We start from the raw sequence: 12,586 nt of genomic DNA, 5'->3' as shown, positions 1-12,586 counted from the left end.
AGAGCGCGGGCCCAGGGCGCCGCTGGCGGGCGGGGGACGTTTCCAGGACGGAAGTGGACGAGAGTGTCGAAGGGAGGGCGAGGCCGGAGCCCCTGAGCGACCAGGAGGACGAGCGGGTAGCGGGCCGGCGGGCGGGGCGCAGAGCCGGGCAGCGCAGGTAGGCCGGGCGGGCTGGGCCGGAGCTTCTAGGTGGGGCCGCTGGGCTAGGCCGGCCCGGAAAGCGGCGGGCGGGGCCCCCTATCCTCCTGCATATCCTGTGTCCTGTTCTGTTGGGGAGGTCAGCGTCCAGTGTGTTTCGGTTTGGGTTTGGAATTAAGCTAGCCGTATTGCGAGAGGCAGGCCCCTTTCGTGGGAGTAGGTAATTCTCTGTCTCGGCTAGGTTTTTTGGAGGGTGAGGAGTTGGGTGGTAGTGAGGCACTGGGCGTGGATGGGCTTTGGTGTTAGCCGATAGTGAATATGTGGTTTGGAAAGCTTTGGGTGAGTTTGGGGTTAGGTGCGGTCGGGTTTAGGAAGCAAGAATCCCTTTAGAAGTTAGGAAGCTGGAGTACATTATTGTGTTTTGTGAAATGACCAGCATAACTCAAGAGTACAGGACCGGGTTAAGGATCAACAATAGGAATTGACTTAGAACGGGTTAAGGGCAGTTGTCGTGATCAGCATTAAGAATAAAGAGCGAAAAGGTGAATTAGGAAGCAAATTAGAAATGAGCTTTGGGATTAGGGTGTCAGTATTTAGGGTTAAAGTTGGGGGACCTAGGCCTACAGTAAAAACTAATTAGTATGAGTGTCTGCCAGGAAAGGGAGGAATGTCAAAGTACAGGGAATTAGAAAACAATCAGGTTTAATGTTTGGAATTGGTGGCAGCATTAGGGGTTGAGGTCACAGCTACAGCTGAAGAGGTAAAACATAAGAGGTCTCTTATTCCTGTGTAATCACAGAGGCTTCTTTTACAAACTTAACTTCAGGCCAGAGCCCTGGGCTTCAGCTACAACTGAAGCCAACATCTGGGACTCCACTTTCTTTATTCTACTGCCTAAGCCCAAGACTTTTTGAGGCCACCATCACTGGGAGGCGGTGATTTCTGGACCGTGTTTATTTACTAGGTGGCAGGTGGGAAGTGGAAAGAGACCCAGGAGTCAGACAAAGTCTAGTCGTGAGTGGGGAAGACTTAGAAAGAGGAGGGCGGTGACTCAGGGGAGGCTGAGCACAGAAGCACTGTTGTCAGCTGAGTTCTGACAGTTTAAGTCTACAGCTTCCCTCATTCCCACATACCGCCCTCTCTCAGTCTTTGCCCCTTCCTGCTTCTACGTTGCACACCCTTATACTAGAGATAGTTTCCTGGTCTTTAGCTTTTTCCTAGAGTTCATCTTAACCATCCGTTTCCCATCCTCTTTCCCCATCTCTTCATCCACACATCTACTTCAGTTTCTGTCACTCAAACCTGAGCTTTCCCATCATTGTAAATCACTTTCTCATACCTGCATACCACTTGGTCAACTGCTGAATCCCCCCCCCCCCCCCGCCCACTCTTGATATGTGTGCCTCCTGATCTCTGAGCCTCCTTTAACTTCTAGGTCCAGTTGTAGATCCCCTTCCCCTTCCCCCACTCCCCAACGCAAAAGAGGAAATGACACCCAAAGAGGAAACTGGGTCTTACTGATCCCACGCCCAGCCAGGCCATTGACCACACCCCCATGTCACGCCCAGCTTGACCCTGCCACTGGCCACTGTCCCCTACCCAGCCTGATTCAGCTGTTGGCTCTACTCCATGCTGCTCCCGCTCCCAACTCCAGCATTACTTAGACACTGTCAGTGCCCCTCACTACTCCCACCAGCCTAGTTAGCCACTCTCCACATCCCTAGCTCTTCTCAGCTCCTGACCCGGCCTCTGACCTCACTCTTGTCATCCCCCAAGTTAGTCACCATCCATGGAGTCATTCTCCTTCCCCACCTGATGCAGTTGCTCATCAGATGTGTCTCTTTCCTACCATCACCTTCCCTGTCTCTTTTCTACACCCTGTCATCCCCAATCATAGCCTGATGTTGTGAGTAGCCCTACCTGTGTGCCTTTACCTACAAATACTGTCATACCATATCCCTTTTCCCTTTTTCATCCCCACATTACCACCCTAACTTAATCCCATCCCCATTCCTGGTTGTATTACTTAAACTGAAGTTAGTGAATGGCTCCTGGTCACAGCACTGACTTTAGGCTCAGGTTCTTGGGACTTGACAGAAGAGGCTCCTACGTCAGTTCTACTTTTCTTCTGCATGGCAGCTTCCTCTCCACACAACTTTTAACTCTGGCTTCATTATCTCTTGGACTAATACAGTCTCCTCCTAATTTGGCCCCAACATTGCCCTGAAATCTACTTCTGGGGATGTTGTCCCTGTTCAGAGCTTCCTTGACCTCCTGCTCCCCCCAGTCAGTTAAGTTCCTCATCCTCCTCTCTCAGCTTCTGCCTATCCATTTAACCCTGACTTCCCCACCGCTGCTCCCTTGCAGGTCCCTGTGTTTCAGCCAACTTGCCTACTCACTTTCCTGGATGTTCCTCCACGATTTCCTGCTTCTCCACCTTTGCTAATGCTATTCTCTCTGCCTGGGATGCTACCTTTGACTCATCTTCGACTGACCTAATGGAGCGATCCTGGGCTCTGGAGGCAGAGAGACCTGGGTTCGGATTTTGGCTTCACAACTTACTATTTGGACAAGTACTTGGAAAAGCATTTAACATTCTTGAGCCTCGGTTTCCTAATCTGTAATAATGGAAATACTTACACCTACCTTGCAGGGTTGTTGTAAGGATGAACTGAAATTATGTATACAACACAATTAGCATATAGACAATAAATGACGCAGCTTAATTACTTTTCATTATCTTCCTGTTTTTAAATCCTAACGTCAAATGGTACCTTCCGTGGAGACTTTTTGGTCCCACGTCTCTGACCTCGAGGGATCCCTTTTCTGAGCATGCACATTTTGGCTCTTTTCACATCCTGCCCTCTGTTGTAACTATGTATTTAGCTTATTCACCCACCTGAAGGCTTGCAACTCAGAAAGCAGAGTCTAGAGCTTACTCATCTTGGTTCCCAGCCACTGAAAGTTTGGCCTACGGCCTTCCCACAGCAGGCCCTCAAAGAATGCATGGAGGAAAAACTGTGTGCATAATGGAAGGAGATGCTGGGAACCTGCGCACTGGAGAACGCAATTTGTGTGTGTGTGCTACCTGCAAGAAGATAGATCTTTTGTAGGACTGTGAAACCAACATATGATCTATGTAGAGACAGTGTAGCTAGTTTTGTGGGACCAAGTCCTGTGTATAGGCTAAGGTGCCTTGGTGAAGAATAAGAATACATGTATGGATATGAAGACCCTGTGTTGGAGGAAGTCAGGTCCAGCCCTTCAGCTGCCCAGTCCAGCCCTAACTGAGCCTCCAGCAGCCTGAGGCCGGATATGTCAGTCTCACCCACAAACCCCTCCCCCTCCTAGCGGTTGAGGACTCAGAGGCCAAATTTGGTAACAGACTGAGTGTTATTCCCCCAACCCTTCTGACTCTGTCTTCAACTTTCTCTCTCACTTTGCCCCTTCTGTAACTCCCTATCTTTCTGTAGGTACCCTTGTAGGTATCTGCATTGATGATATTCTCCATGTACCCCAAAATTCCTTAGCCCTAGTATACTTGCATTCCATTCCTTGCTAGGATTTGACCTCCTGTCCTCCACTCCCCCCCACCCCCAATTGCCCAATGCCTCTGGAATGCATCTCAGGAATGTATTGAGGGAGGAGGAGTTCTCTGGGAGGGGGCATGGACAGGGTGTTGTTTCTGTTCATAGAACATGATCAGAAGGGACCAGCATTCTTAGATAGCTTCTTCTCATAGTTCCAGGGGTCGTGCTTTGTACCACTACAGGTACCCACTCAGTGTCCAATTCCTTGACTTCCTTCACTCTCAATTAATTGTATGGATAGCTGCTCAGAGCCAGTCTGGAGGTTAGGGCAAGCATGACTCAACTCTCTTATCAGGGTCTTACCAGAGGAAGAAATGGGGATCCGTATGTCCGGAGGAAATGGGGGCGGAGGGGCATACATGCAGCTTCAGCAGAGGCTGAGGAGTCCTTTCAGTCCTGCTCCGGCTCCTTGGACTCCTGCTTCTCTGCCCCTCCAGCCCTTCCTCCCACAGCCAGGTCTGTCCCACTACCGGGAAAGGGTCCCTGCGAATAAGGAAAGGGTGGGGAGCTGGGGCTGAAGAGGCTGGGAGGGTCCTGTCTTTTGGGTAAACATGGAGAACAAGCACTGTTTCTCTTCTTTTGCAATCCTGGACTGTGTCTATGGTCAGAAACTTTCTCCTAGTCATTGCTCCTGGTATTTTTTACATTTGTCCGGTTTCTATCAAGACCCGGAACTCTCTCACTGCATCTTTCCCAACCTCTTTACCCTCTGCCCTTTCCTAATTTACCTGCTTCTCAAATGCCTTCTGTATTGTGATGCCCACCTGTTTCCCAGTCCCTACCCTACCCCACCCCTGTCCTGCTTACCCCCTGGACTAGCACCTTGCCAAGTGGAGAATGGGAGGCCACGTTCCCTTCCTTTTTGGTTACGAGACACCAAATCCCATACTGTAAGGGGGACACATCACATCAGCTGCTGGGCAGAACTGTCCTCTTAGGCCTGTTACATCACTTGCTGCTCATGGTGACTTCTTTAGCCCACTGTGAAGTGTTGGCCGAAAGGTAAAGGAAAAAGGAGTTGGTGTTGCAAATGCTGGGGTACACTGAAAGCATTGTGTGGGGACCTAGTTAAGGTGGAGGGCAGTCTGAGGAGGACTTGATGAAGAGCGTGCAAGAGAGCAGCAGTAAGACAAACATTGACTTGATCACGTAGAAGGATCAACTACTAAGTTTAAAGGTCTGGGCTCTTTGTCTTGATTGCTTGAAACTTTTTCCTCTCTAGGAAGTATTGGCTAAGTCATTTCAGAGGTCCCTAGATAGAGAATCATAATTCCGCCTTGACTGCACAGCTAATTGAGAGACCCTACATGTACCGTTCAGGTTGGAAGAGAGCAGGGACAAAAGTAGGTCTCCCTGACATGGTAGCTACAAGCTGTTCAGAGGATTCAGGAGCCTCTGGGATTCTGCATTTTGGATAATAAAAAAAAAAAGGCAAAAGCTGTGAGAGGGAAGGCCACATGATAGGTCAGGGCAGCACTCTGAGAATCCCAGGACAGAATAGGAGACAAAGAAAAGAAAAAAAAAATAGCTGTCCCCAGAAAAGTAAAAAAACAAGATAGAGGCGGGGCTGGAAAAAGGTGAGCAGAAGCAAGTGGCCCCAGGCACTTAGAACCAGAGAGGCACAAATTCCAGTGGTGCCGGCAAGACAGTGTCCTCAGGTGACACTGCATTTCAAGCCTGCTATTGTGCTCTGGAGACCAGCCTCTCTGGGATGCCTCAACTGGTCAAGACTAGTCCATTTGATATAAGTAGTCTTTCACCTTTTGAAATTATTAAATAGTACAAAACAACTTACATTCTCTGTTGTGGTGAGTGCCTTCAAAGTCCTCTCTGGGGCTGTCTGAGGGTCTCTAACATATTCTAATGCTCTGATGCCACTGCCAGGTAGAGCCAGGCTGAAGAGCAGAAGCCGCCACCATGGTTGCACTTTCGCTGAAGATCAGCATTGGGAATGTGGTGAAGACAATGCAGTTTGAGCCATCTACCATGGTGTATGATGCCTGCCGCATGATCCGTGAGCGGATCCCAGAGGCCCTGGCTGGCCCTCGTGAGTCTGACTACCAAGGTGGTGGGGTGTGGGAGTCCTCCATCCTTATTCTCGGCTCTTGGTCGTGAGCAGTGTCTGCATTGTGTTCTAAGGCTCCTCGCCTCTCAGGCCTGTGCTCCAAGGCTTCTTTTCCTCTTGAAGTCCAGGGTCACGTTAGTAAATACTATACTAGGCAATGGCGGAGCTGTTTGGCTGCGGTGAGATTTTTGTAAGTCTAAGGTGATCTGCCATCTCTTTTAGCCAGCGACTTTGGGCTATTTCTGTCAGATGATGACCCCAAGAAAGGTATATGGCTAGAAGCCGGGAAAGCTTTGGACTACTACATGCTCCGAAATGGGGTGAGTGTCTTCATCAGCAAGCACCCTCATCTTCTACCCGCTGTCTCACTTCTTCCCAGAGCCCGTATTGGTCTCTGCCCCTCCTCTCTCTTCCTCTCTTCCACTAGTTCCCTCCCCCAGCCCTGGGCTTTGCACATGCCAGGCCAGCACACTCCTATGTGACCATGTGGTTTTCTGTTACAGGCAGTCAAAACTATGGATGAGCCTCCATAGTCTTCCATTTAATAATCTACTTTCCTTCTCCTTGGCTGTATAAAGGGAACTAATTTAAATAGGCCCCGACCACCTCTCCTTGCTCCAACAGGATACCATGGAGTACAGAAAAAAACAGAGACCCCTGAAGATCCGGATGCTGGATGGAACTGTGAAGACTATCATGGTGGATGACTCCAAGACTGTCACTGACATGCTTATGACTATCTGTGCCCGAATTGGTAAGGAATCTTGTTAGGGCAAAGGCCCATGCCGGGGGGTTCCAACTCTGTCAAATGACTTTTATGATTGAAGGGTTAACCAAACCATCCCCTTCCCCTAGGTATTACCAACCATGATGAATATTCACTGGTTCGAGAGCTGATGGAAGAAAAAAAGGACGAGGGGACAGGGACCCTAAGAAAAGACAAGACCCTGCTGCGAGATGAAAAGAAGATGGAGAAACTAAAGCAGAAATTGCACACAGATGATGAGTGTAGGAGAAGTAGAAGGGTCCTTAGAAACAGAGGAGGGAAGGGTAGCTGTTTATTTTCTATGTACCCTGAACCATGGAATTTACATTTTCCTGAGATAAGGCAGGTGGTGAAGAAGTGAAAACCCAGACACTAGGCAGAGGGAGCTGTGGGGCTGGTGCGAAGGGTGCTCTCTGTGTTCCAGTGAACTGGCTGGACCATGGGCGGACACTGAGGGAACAGGGAGTAGAAGAGCATGAGACGCTGCTGCTTCGGAGAAAGTTCTTCTACTCAGACCAGAATGTGGATTCCCGGGACCCTGTGCAGCTGAACCTCCTTTATGTGCAGGTATGGGTAGGCTTGGCAGTGGGCTGGGTGGCATAGCTAACAGGGATAGCCCCACACCCATGCATTTGTCCCTTCTGTGTTCTTCAGGCACGAGATGACATTCTGAATGGCTCCCACCCTGTCTCCTTTGACAAGGCCTGTGAATTTGCAGGCTTCCAATGCCAGATCCAGTTTGGACCTCACAATGAGCAGAAGCACAAAGCTGGCTTCCTTGAGTAAGTGACCCACTTCCCATACCCTGTCATGGCTTGGGACCGCCTACCATTGTGACCCAAATAACCTGTCTGCACCCCAAGTGGCCTTCTCTATTTCCTCTTCCAAGGTCTGAGGATTTGACACCACAGGTCATCACCCTTCATCCACCATCATCCTCTGTCTCCTCACTGGCCCCATCAGTGTGAATGTTCAGTATCTCTGCCCTTTCCCCTGTAACTTGTTTGTTTGTTTTAGATTCTCTGAAGAATTTGCTATATTAGCCAAAATAAAATAGGACAGCATTTTCCTTGTGGGGAACATTAGATTAAAAGGTTTCCCAGATCTCATTCACTGGTATTTCTCAAAATCCAGAGACTTCTGAGGCTTTCCTAGTTTCCTGCCTGCATGATCATCCTTCTAGGGAGCATCCTCTCTTCTTGGCTCCCTCTTTTTCTCAGAAAACTAAGCCTCCGGTTTAAGTTTCCTTGGTCCCCTCCCCACACAAGGCAAGATCACTCAGGAGCTCACGCTGAGTTCCTACTATTCAGAAGCCAGTGCAGACCAATTTCCTCAGTCTTTCTCCGAGATGATACTGTCCTAGACATTTCCTCAAACCTCTAGGCCCACAGTTCATGGCCCATATGCCCCCGATGCTATCCACTACATGCTGACCCTCCCTTTTCTGGTGTAGCCTGAAGGACTTCCTGCCCAAGGAGTATGTGAAGCAGAAGGGAGAACGTAAGATCTTTCAGGTGAATGGGGGTAGGGGAAAGTGTCTGGGAACCTGGGAGCTTGGCTGCTTGATTCTCCTGGCTAAGTGGCTCCACCTCCTCTCCATCTCTGCTCACCTCGCTTCTGCCCTCCAAGCTGTTCTCCCACCTGTCTTATGCAAAGAAAGCAGAAGATTTGGAGTTTAGTCTCAGCTCATCAGCAGTTTTGCTGTGGAATTTCCTTTTGGGTTTTGCTCTTTCTTTGAGACAGGCTCTCACTTTGAGGCCCAGGCTGGTCTCAAACTCACAGCAATCCTCTTACCTCAGCCTCCTGAGAATTTGGATTGTAGGTATGAATTATGATGCTTGGCTCAACTCAGTACTTTTCTTGCCTCTAACATGGGATAATGGTACCTACACTGTGGAAGCCAGAGAGGAGCATCGCTGGGCTATTACACCCGAAACTGCTGTGAGATGTAATCTTTGTCCACATATAAAGTGTTATCCCCACTCTAAATACTCAGCCCCAAAGATCTCTTTTGAACTCTTATGGTCCTGGACCCTCCTACTTCTTAACTCCCTAGTCCTATCTCCAGAATGTCTGCAAGTTCTTAACCATATTTCCTGTGTTGCTGCTTCTGCCCCTTAGCCAGCCACACCTCATATTCTCACTCTTGCCTTCCTAACCCTCCTGTGTGCCCATAATACTCTGCCATATTTTAAACTTAACGTCCTAGCTTTACTCCTGCATTGCAATACTATCCCCAGACTGCCAACTTTTCTTCATTTCCTACTTGAAGGCACACAAGAACTGTGGGCAGATGAGTGAAATTGAGGCCAAGGTACGCTATGTGAAGCTGGCCCGTTCCCTCAAGACTTATGGTGTCTCCTTCTTCCTAGTCAAGGTGAGTTCTGACTCTTCTTGTTACCTTCCTTATGTCTAACTTTTTTTTTTAATAATTTATTTTATTTTATGTATATTAGTGTGAAGGTGTCAGATCCCTTAAGATCAGACAGTGTTCTTAACCACTGAGCCATCTCTCCATCCCTCCCCGCCAAGTCTAACTCTTGCCCTTTCTTGTCTCCCTGAAACCTGAAAAATCAGTTCCCAAGAATCTCGTTCTTGGTCTTGCTTTGGCTGTGTAAGATCCTGTCTGCTGGCAGTCGTTCATCACCACCACTGCCTCCTTTCCCTAACATGTTCCGTTGTCCCTGGTAGAGCTTGGTCGTCGGCCTGCTCAAGGCCACAGGAGGTTAGCCTTCCTTTCCACCTCAACGCCATCCCCTTGTGGTCTAGAGCTGATCTGAGGATTTGCCTCACATTTGACCTTTACCTCAAGATCCAGCTCTACCACTCCTAGGCGTATATCCAAAAGATGCTCAAGTACACAACCAGGACATCTGCTCAACCATGTTTGTAGCAGCTTTATTTGTACTAGCAGAAGCTATAACACCAGTTCTAACTTCTGTCTCACAGGAAAAGATGAAGGGGAAGAATAAACTCGTGCCCAGGCTGTTGGGCATCACTAAGGAGTGTGTGATGCGCGTGGATGAGAAGACCAAGGAGGTGATCCAGGAATGGAGCCTCACCAACATCAAACGCTGGGCTGCCTCTCCCAAGAGCTTTACTTTGGTGGGTATTGGGATTACAATGGGAAAGGGCTTTGGGAGTGTCCAAGAAGAGCACTTACAAAAGCTTTCCCCCTTCCTTAGGGAAGGCGCATTGAACACGACTCTAGATAGAAGAACTAACTCTCGTGGGAATCGGAGGTTAGAGTAGATAGAGAAACTTACAAGGGGGTGATGCATAAATGGAACAGGTGATGGATATTCTTCTTAAATTCAGCAGAGGCTGGGAGGGTATATTTGTTACCTTTCTATTACTTGATAAAACGGCACAGCCAAGGCAGCATGTAGAAGGAAGGGTATATTTGGGCTTATGGTTCCAGCAGGATAAAAGTCCATCACCATCACACGTGGGGGTGTGGGGGGTAGCAGGCATGGAGGCAGGAACAGCCACAAGCTCTCATTTTAAACTGCAAGTGGGAAGCAGAGAGCAAACTGGGAATGATGAAAGTCTTGGATTCTTAAAGCCTGCCCCCAGTGACATACTTTCTTCAGAAAGGCCACACCTTCTAAGTCTATAGCCAAGTGTTCAAATGCCTGAGACTGTGGTGCGGGGTGTGGGCCATCTTATTCAAACCATCACAGGGGGGTTGTAACCTCAGTGATAAAGCATTTGCCTAGCATGTGTAAAAACAGGAGTTCACTCTCCAGTACCACAAAAAGTAAGACTATATTTGTATGTATATGGGTATATACATATACATACATATATGTGTGTGTGTGCACTTTTTTTTTTTTTTTTTTTTTAAGAAAAACAAGTTGGCCATAGTCCTACATATGATCCCAGCACTTAGACTCCACAGCAAGGGGGTTGCTGTGAATTTGAGGCTAGGCTGGACTAAGTAATGGGAAGCAGACCATCCAGGGCTATTTAGTATCAAAAAGAGAAAAATAAAAAAGAAAGCCAACAGAACACAAGTCTAACCAGCAACCTGAGATCACGAGGATTGTGAGAAAAGCTAACAGAAAGACGAACCTTAGATTGTAGAAAGCTAACGGAAAGGCAGCCTCTCTTGCTTCGGCACCAGCTGTTTATGGTTGCTCTCTCCCTCTGGCTTTATAGTTTCGAGGTTATGAATTGAAAACTGATACCAACTTGATTGAGTGCCAGATGATGGAAATAGAAATGATAGGTGACAGTTTTCCACTTTGGATCTCTGCCAACCTTCACGGATGGTCACTTAATAACCATGCTGATGTTCTCCTAATTGTATCGTCTGGGGATGAGTAAGGAGATGTTCTAAATGTAGATGAAACTAGCAGAAACTAGCAGAAAGGCCACTGTTCACACAAAATAAAGAGGATGAAAAAGCGGTGGTTGAAGAAAGGTGGGCCAGCTTCCTAGAGGGTTGGTGGCATGTTACCTACATCAGGTGGACTTTGAGCCCTTTCCTCCTGCCCATTTCCACCCTGGGTAGACACTTGTCCCCTGCTCAGTCACCACCTTGTCACTCTAGGACTTTGGAGACTATCAGGACGGCTACTACTCAGTACAGACGACTGAGGGCGAGCAGATTGCACAGCTCATTGCTGGCTACATCGATATCATCCTTAAGAAGGTGAGTGCTTGTGCACAGCCCGAGCATTCTTTGGCATGTAAGCCAGCCATCTAGAAAGAGGACCCATGCTCTAGAAAATGACTGACTGCCTCTTACTTAACTGCCTCAACTCTTCCCTTTTTCTTCTTAACAGAAAAAAAGCAAGGACCACTTTGGGCTGGAGGGAGATGAAGAGTCTACAATGTTGGAGGACTCAGTGTCTCCTAAAAAGTAGGAAGGGAGTTGGGCTAATACCATTCCTTGAGTAGGAAAGTAAGGCTTGACTGCAGGGGATCACTAGGCAGTGGACATCCTTAGAATGGTGTTTCCTTTTTCTCCTTTTTAAAAAGGTGTATTTTATTTTTAATTGTGTGGGTGAATTCAGGTGCTTTCAGGCCAGAACAGGGTGTTGGTCCCTGGAACTGGACCCAACACCTATCCCCCAGAAAAGTGGTTGTATGCTCTCTGACTGGGTTCTGGGCACTAAACTGTGGTCCTTGTGAGAGCAGCGAGTTCTCTTAGAAGTGCTAATCCATTTCTCCAGCCTGTGGTTCTTTCTCCAGGCTCACACCATCCTGAGACCTATGAACCCCTAGATGAGCAGTTTTCAACCTTTGCGTTACACCCTCTTTGGTGTGGCAAATCAGATAACCTGCATGTCAGATATTTACGCTACAGTTCACAGCAGTAGCAACACGACACTTAGGAAGTAGCAATGAAGTCATTCTATGCTTGAGGGTCACCACAGCGTGAGGAACTGTGTGAAGGGGTCACATCACTAGGAATGTTAAGAAGCACTGCCTTACGTCCTAGGACTGCAGAGATATAGCAATTGTTGATCCTGTCACTAGGTCCACAGTCCTCCAGCAGCAGTATAACCGAGTGGGGAAAGTAGAACATGGCTCTGTGGCTCTACCAGCCATCATGCGCTCTGGAGCCTCTGGTCCTGAGAATTTCCAAGTGGGCAGCATGCCACCTGCTCAACAGCAGATCACCAGTGGCCAGATGCACCGAGGACACATGCCGCCTTTGGTAAGACTGCTCCCACCTTTGCCATGGTGCCCGCTCCCTCTCCCAAGTATCATGAGTAAGCAGTCTTTCGTACTTCTCCCCCTAGCCTCCGACTTTATCTTTTGATCTTTCTTCTAAGTTCCAGTTGCTGTTACTTTTTTGCTTGTCTTTTAGACTTCAGCCCAGCAAGCGCTCACTGGAACCATTAACTCCAGCATGCAGGCTGTGCAGGCTGCCCAGGCTACTCTGGATGACTTTGATACTCTGCCCCCTCTTGGCCAGGATGCTGTGAGTATGGGATAGAGAAGAAGCCAAGTGATTTCAAGCTGAAACTAAGGAATAGAGAAGGATAATTACGCCAGAGCAGACTGTAAGGTTTT

At 48.3% G+C, this 12,586-nt stretch overlaps 1 protein-coding gene across 2 annotated transcripts in view; it reads left to right on the top strand.

Moving 5' to 3' along the window:
* The first annotated feature begins 29 nt into the window (after positions 1-29).
* The window catches only part of Tln1 (talin 1), a 29,510-nt gene continuing 16,953 nt past the window's right edge, over positions 30-12,586 (top strand). The window contains exons 1-14 of one of the 2 annotated variants that reach the window (XM_021658436.2): positions 30-157; positions 5,613-5,775; positions 6,016-6,113; positions 6,418-6,547; positions 6,649-6,801; positions 6,984-7,126; positions 7,214-7,341; positions 8,013-8,073; positions 8,832-8,936; positions 9,509-9,664; positions 11,115-11,216; positions 11,350-11,426; positions 12,047-12,227; positions 12,381-12,494. In XM_021658436.2, coding sequence (XP_021514111.1) covers positions 5,646-5,775; positions 6,016-6,113; positions 6,418-6,547; positions 6,649-6,801; positions 6,984-7,126; positions 7,214-7,341; positions 8,013-8,073; positions 8,832-8,936; positions 9,509-9,664; positions 11,115-11,216; positions 11,350-11,426; positions 12,047-12,227; positions 12,381-12,494 — 1,578 coding nt within the window. In that variant the 5' untranslated portion in view covers positions 30-157; positions 5,613-5,645. Of the gene's footprint in view, positions 158-5,612; positions 5,776-6,015; positions 6,114-6,417; positions 6,548-6,648; positions 6,802-6,983; positions 7,127-7,213; positions 7,342-8,012; positions 8,074-8,831; positions 8,937-9,508; positions 9,665-11,114; positions 11,217-11,349; positions 11,427-12,046; positions 12,228-12,380; positions 12,495-12,586 lie in introns of those variants that run through there. The other variant, XM_060378632.1, reaches the window with a different exon arrangement.

This window comes from Meriones unguiculatus, chromosome 1, assembly GCF_030254825.1.
Source record: "Meriones unguiculatus strain TT.TT164.6M chromosome 1, Bangor_MerUng_6.1, whole genome shotgun sequence".
NCBI classification, from domain to species: Eukaryota; Metazoa; Chordata; class Mammalia; order Rodentia; family Muridae; genus Meriones; species Meriones unguiculatus.
The sequence above is the reverse complement of the archived record's forward strand: the minus strand, read 5'-3'. Positions and strand labels throughout refer to the sequence as shown.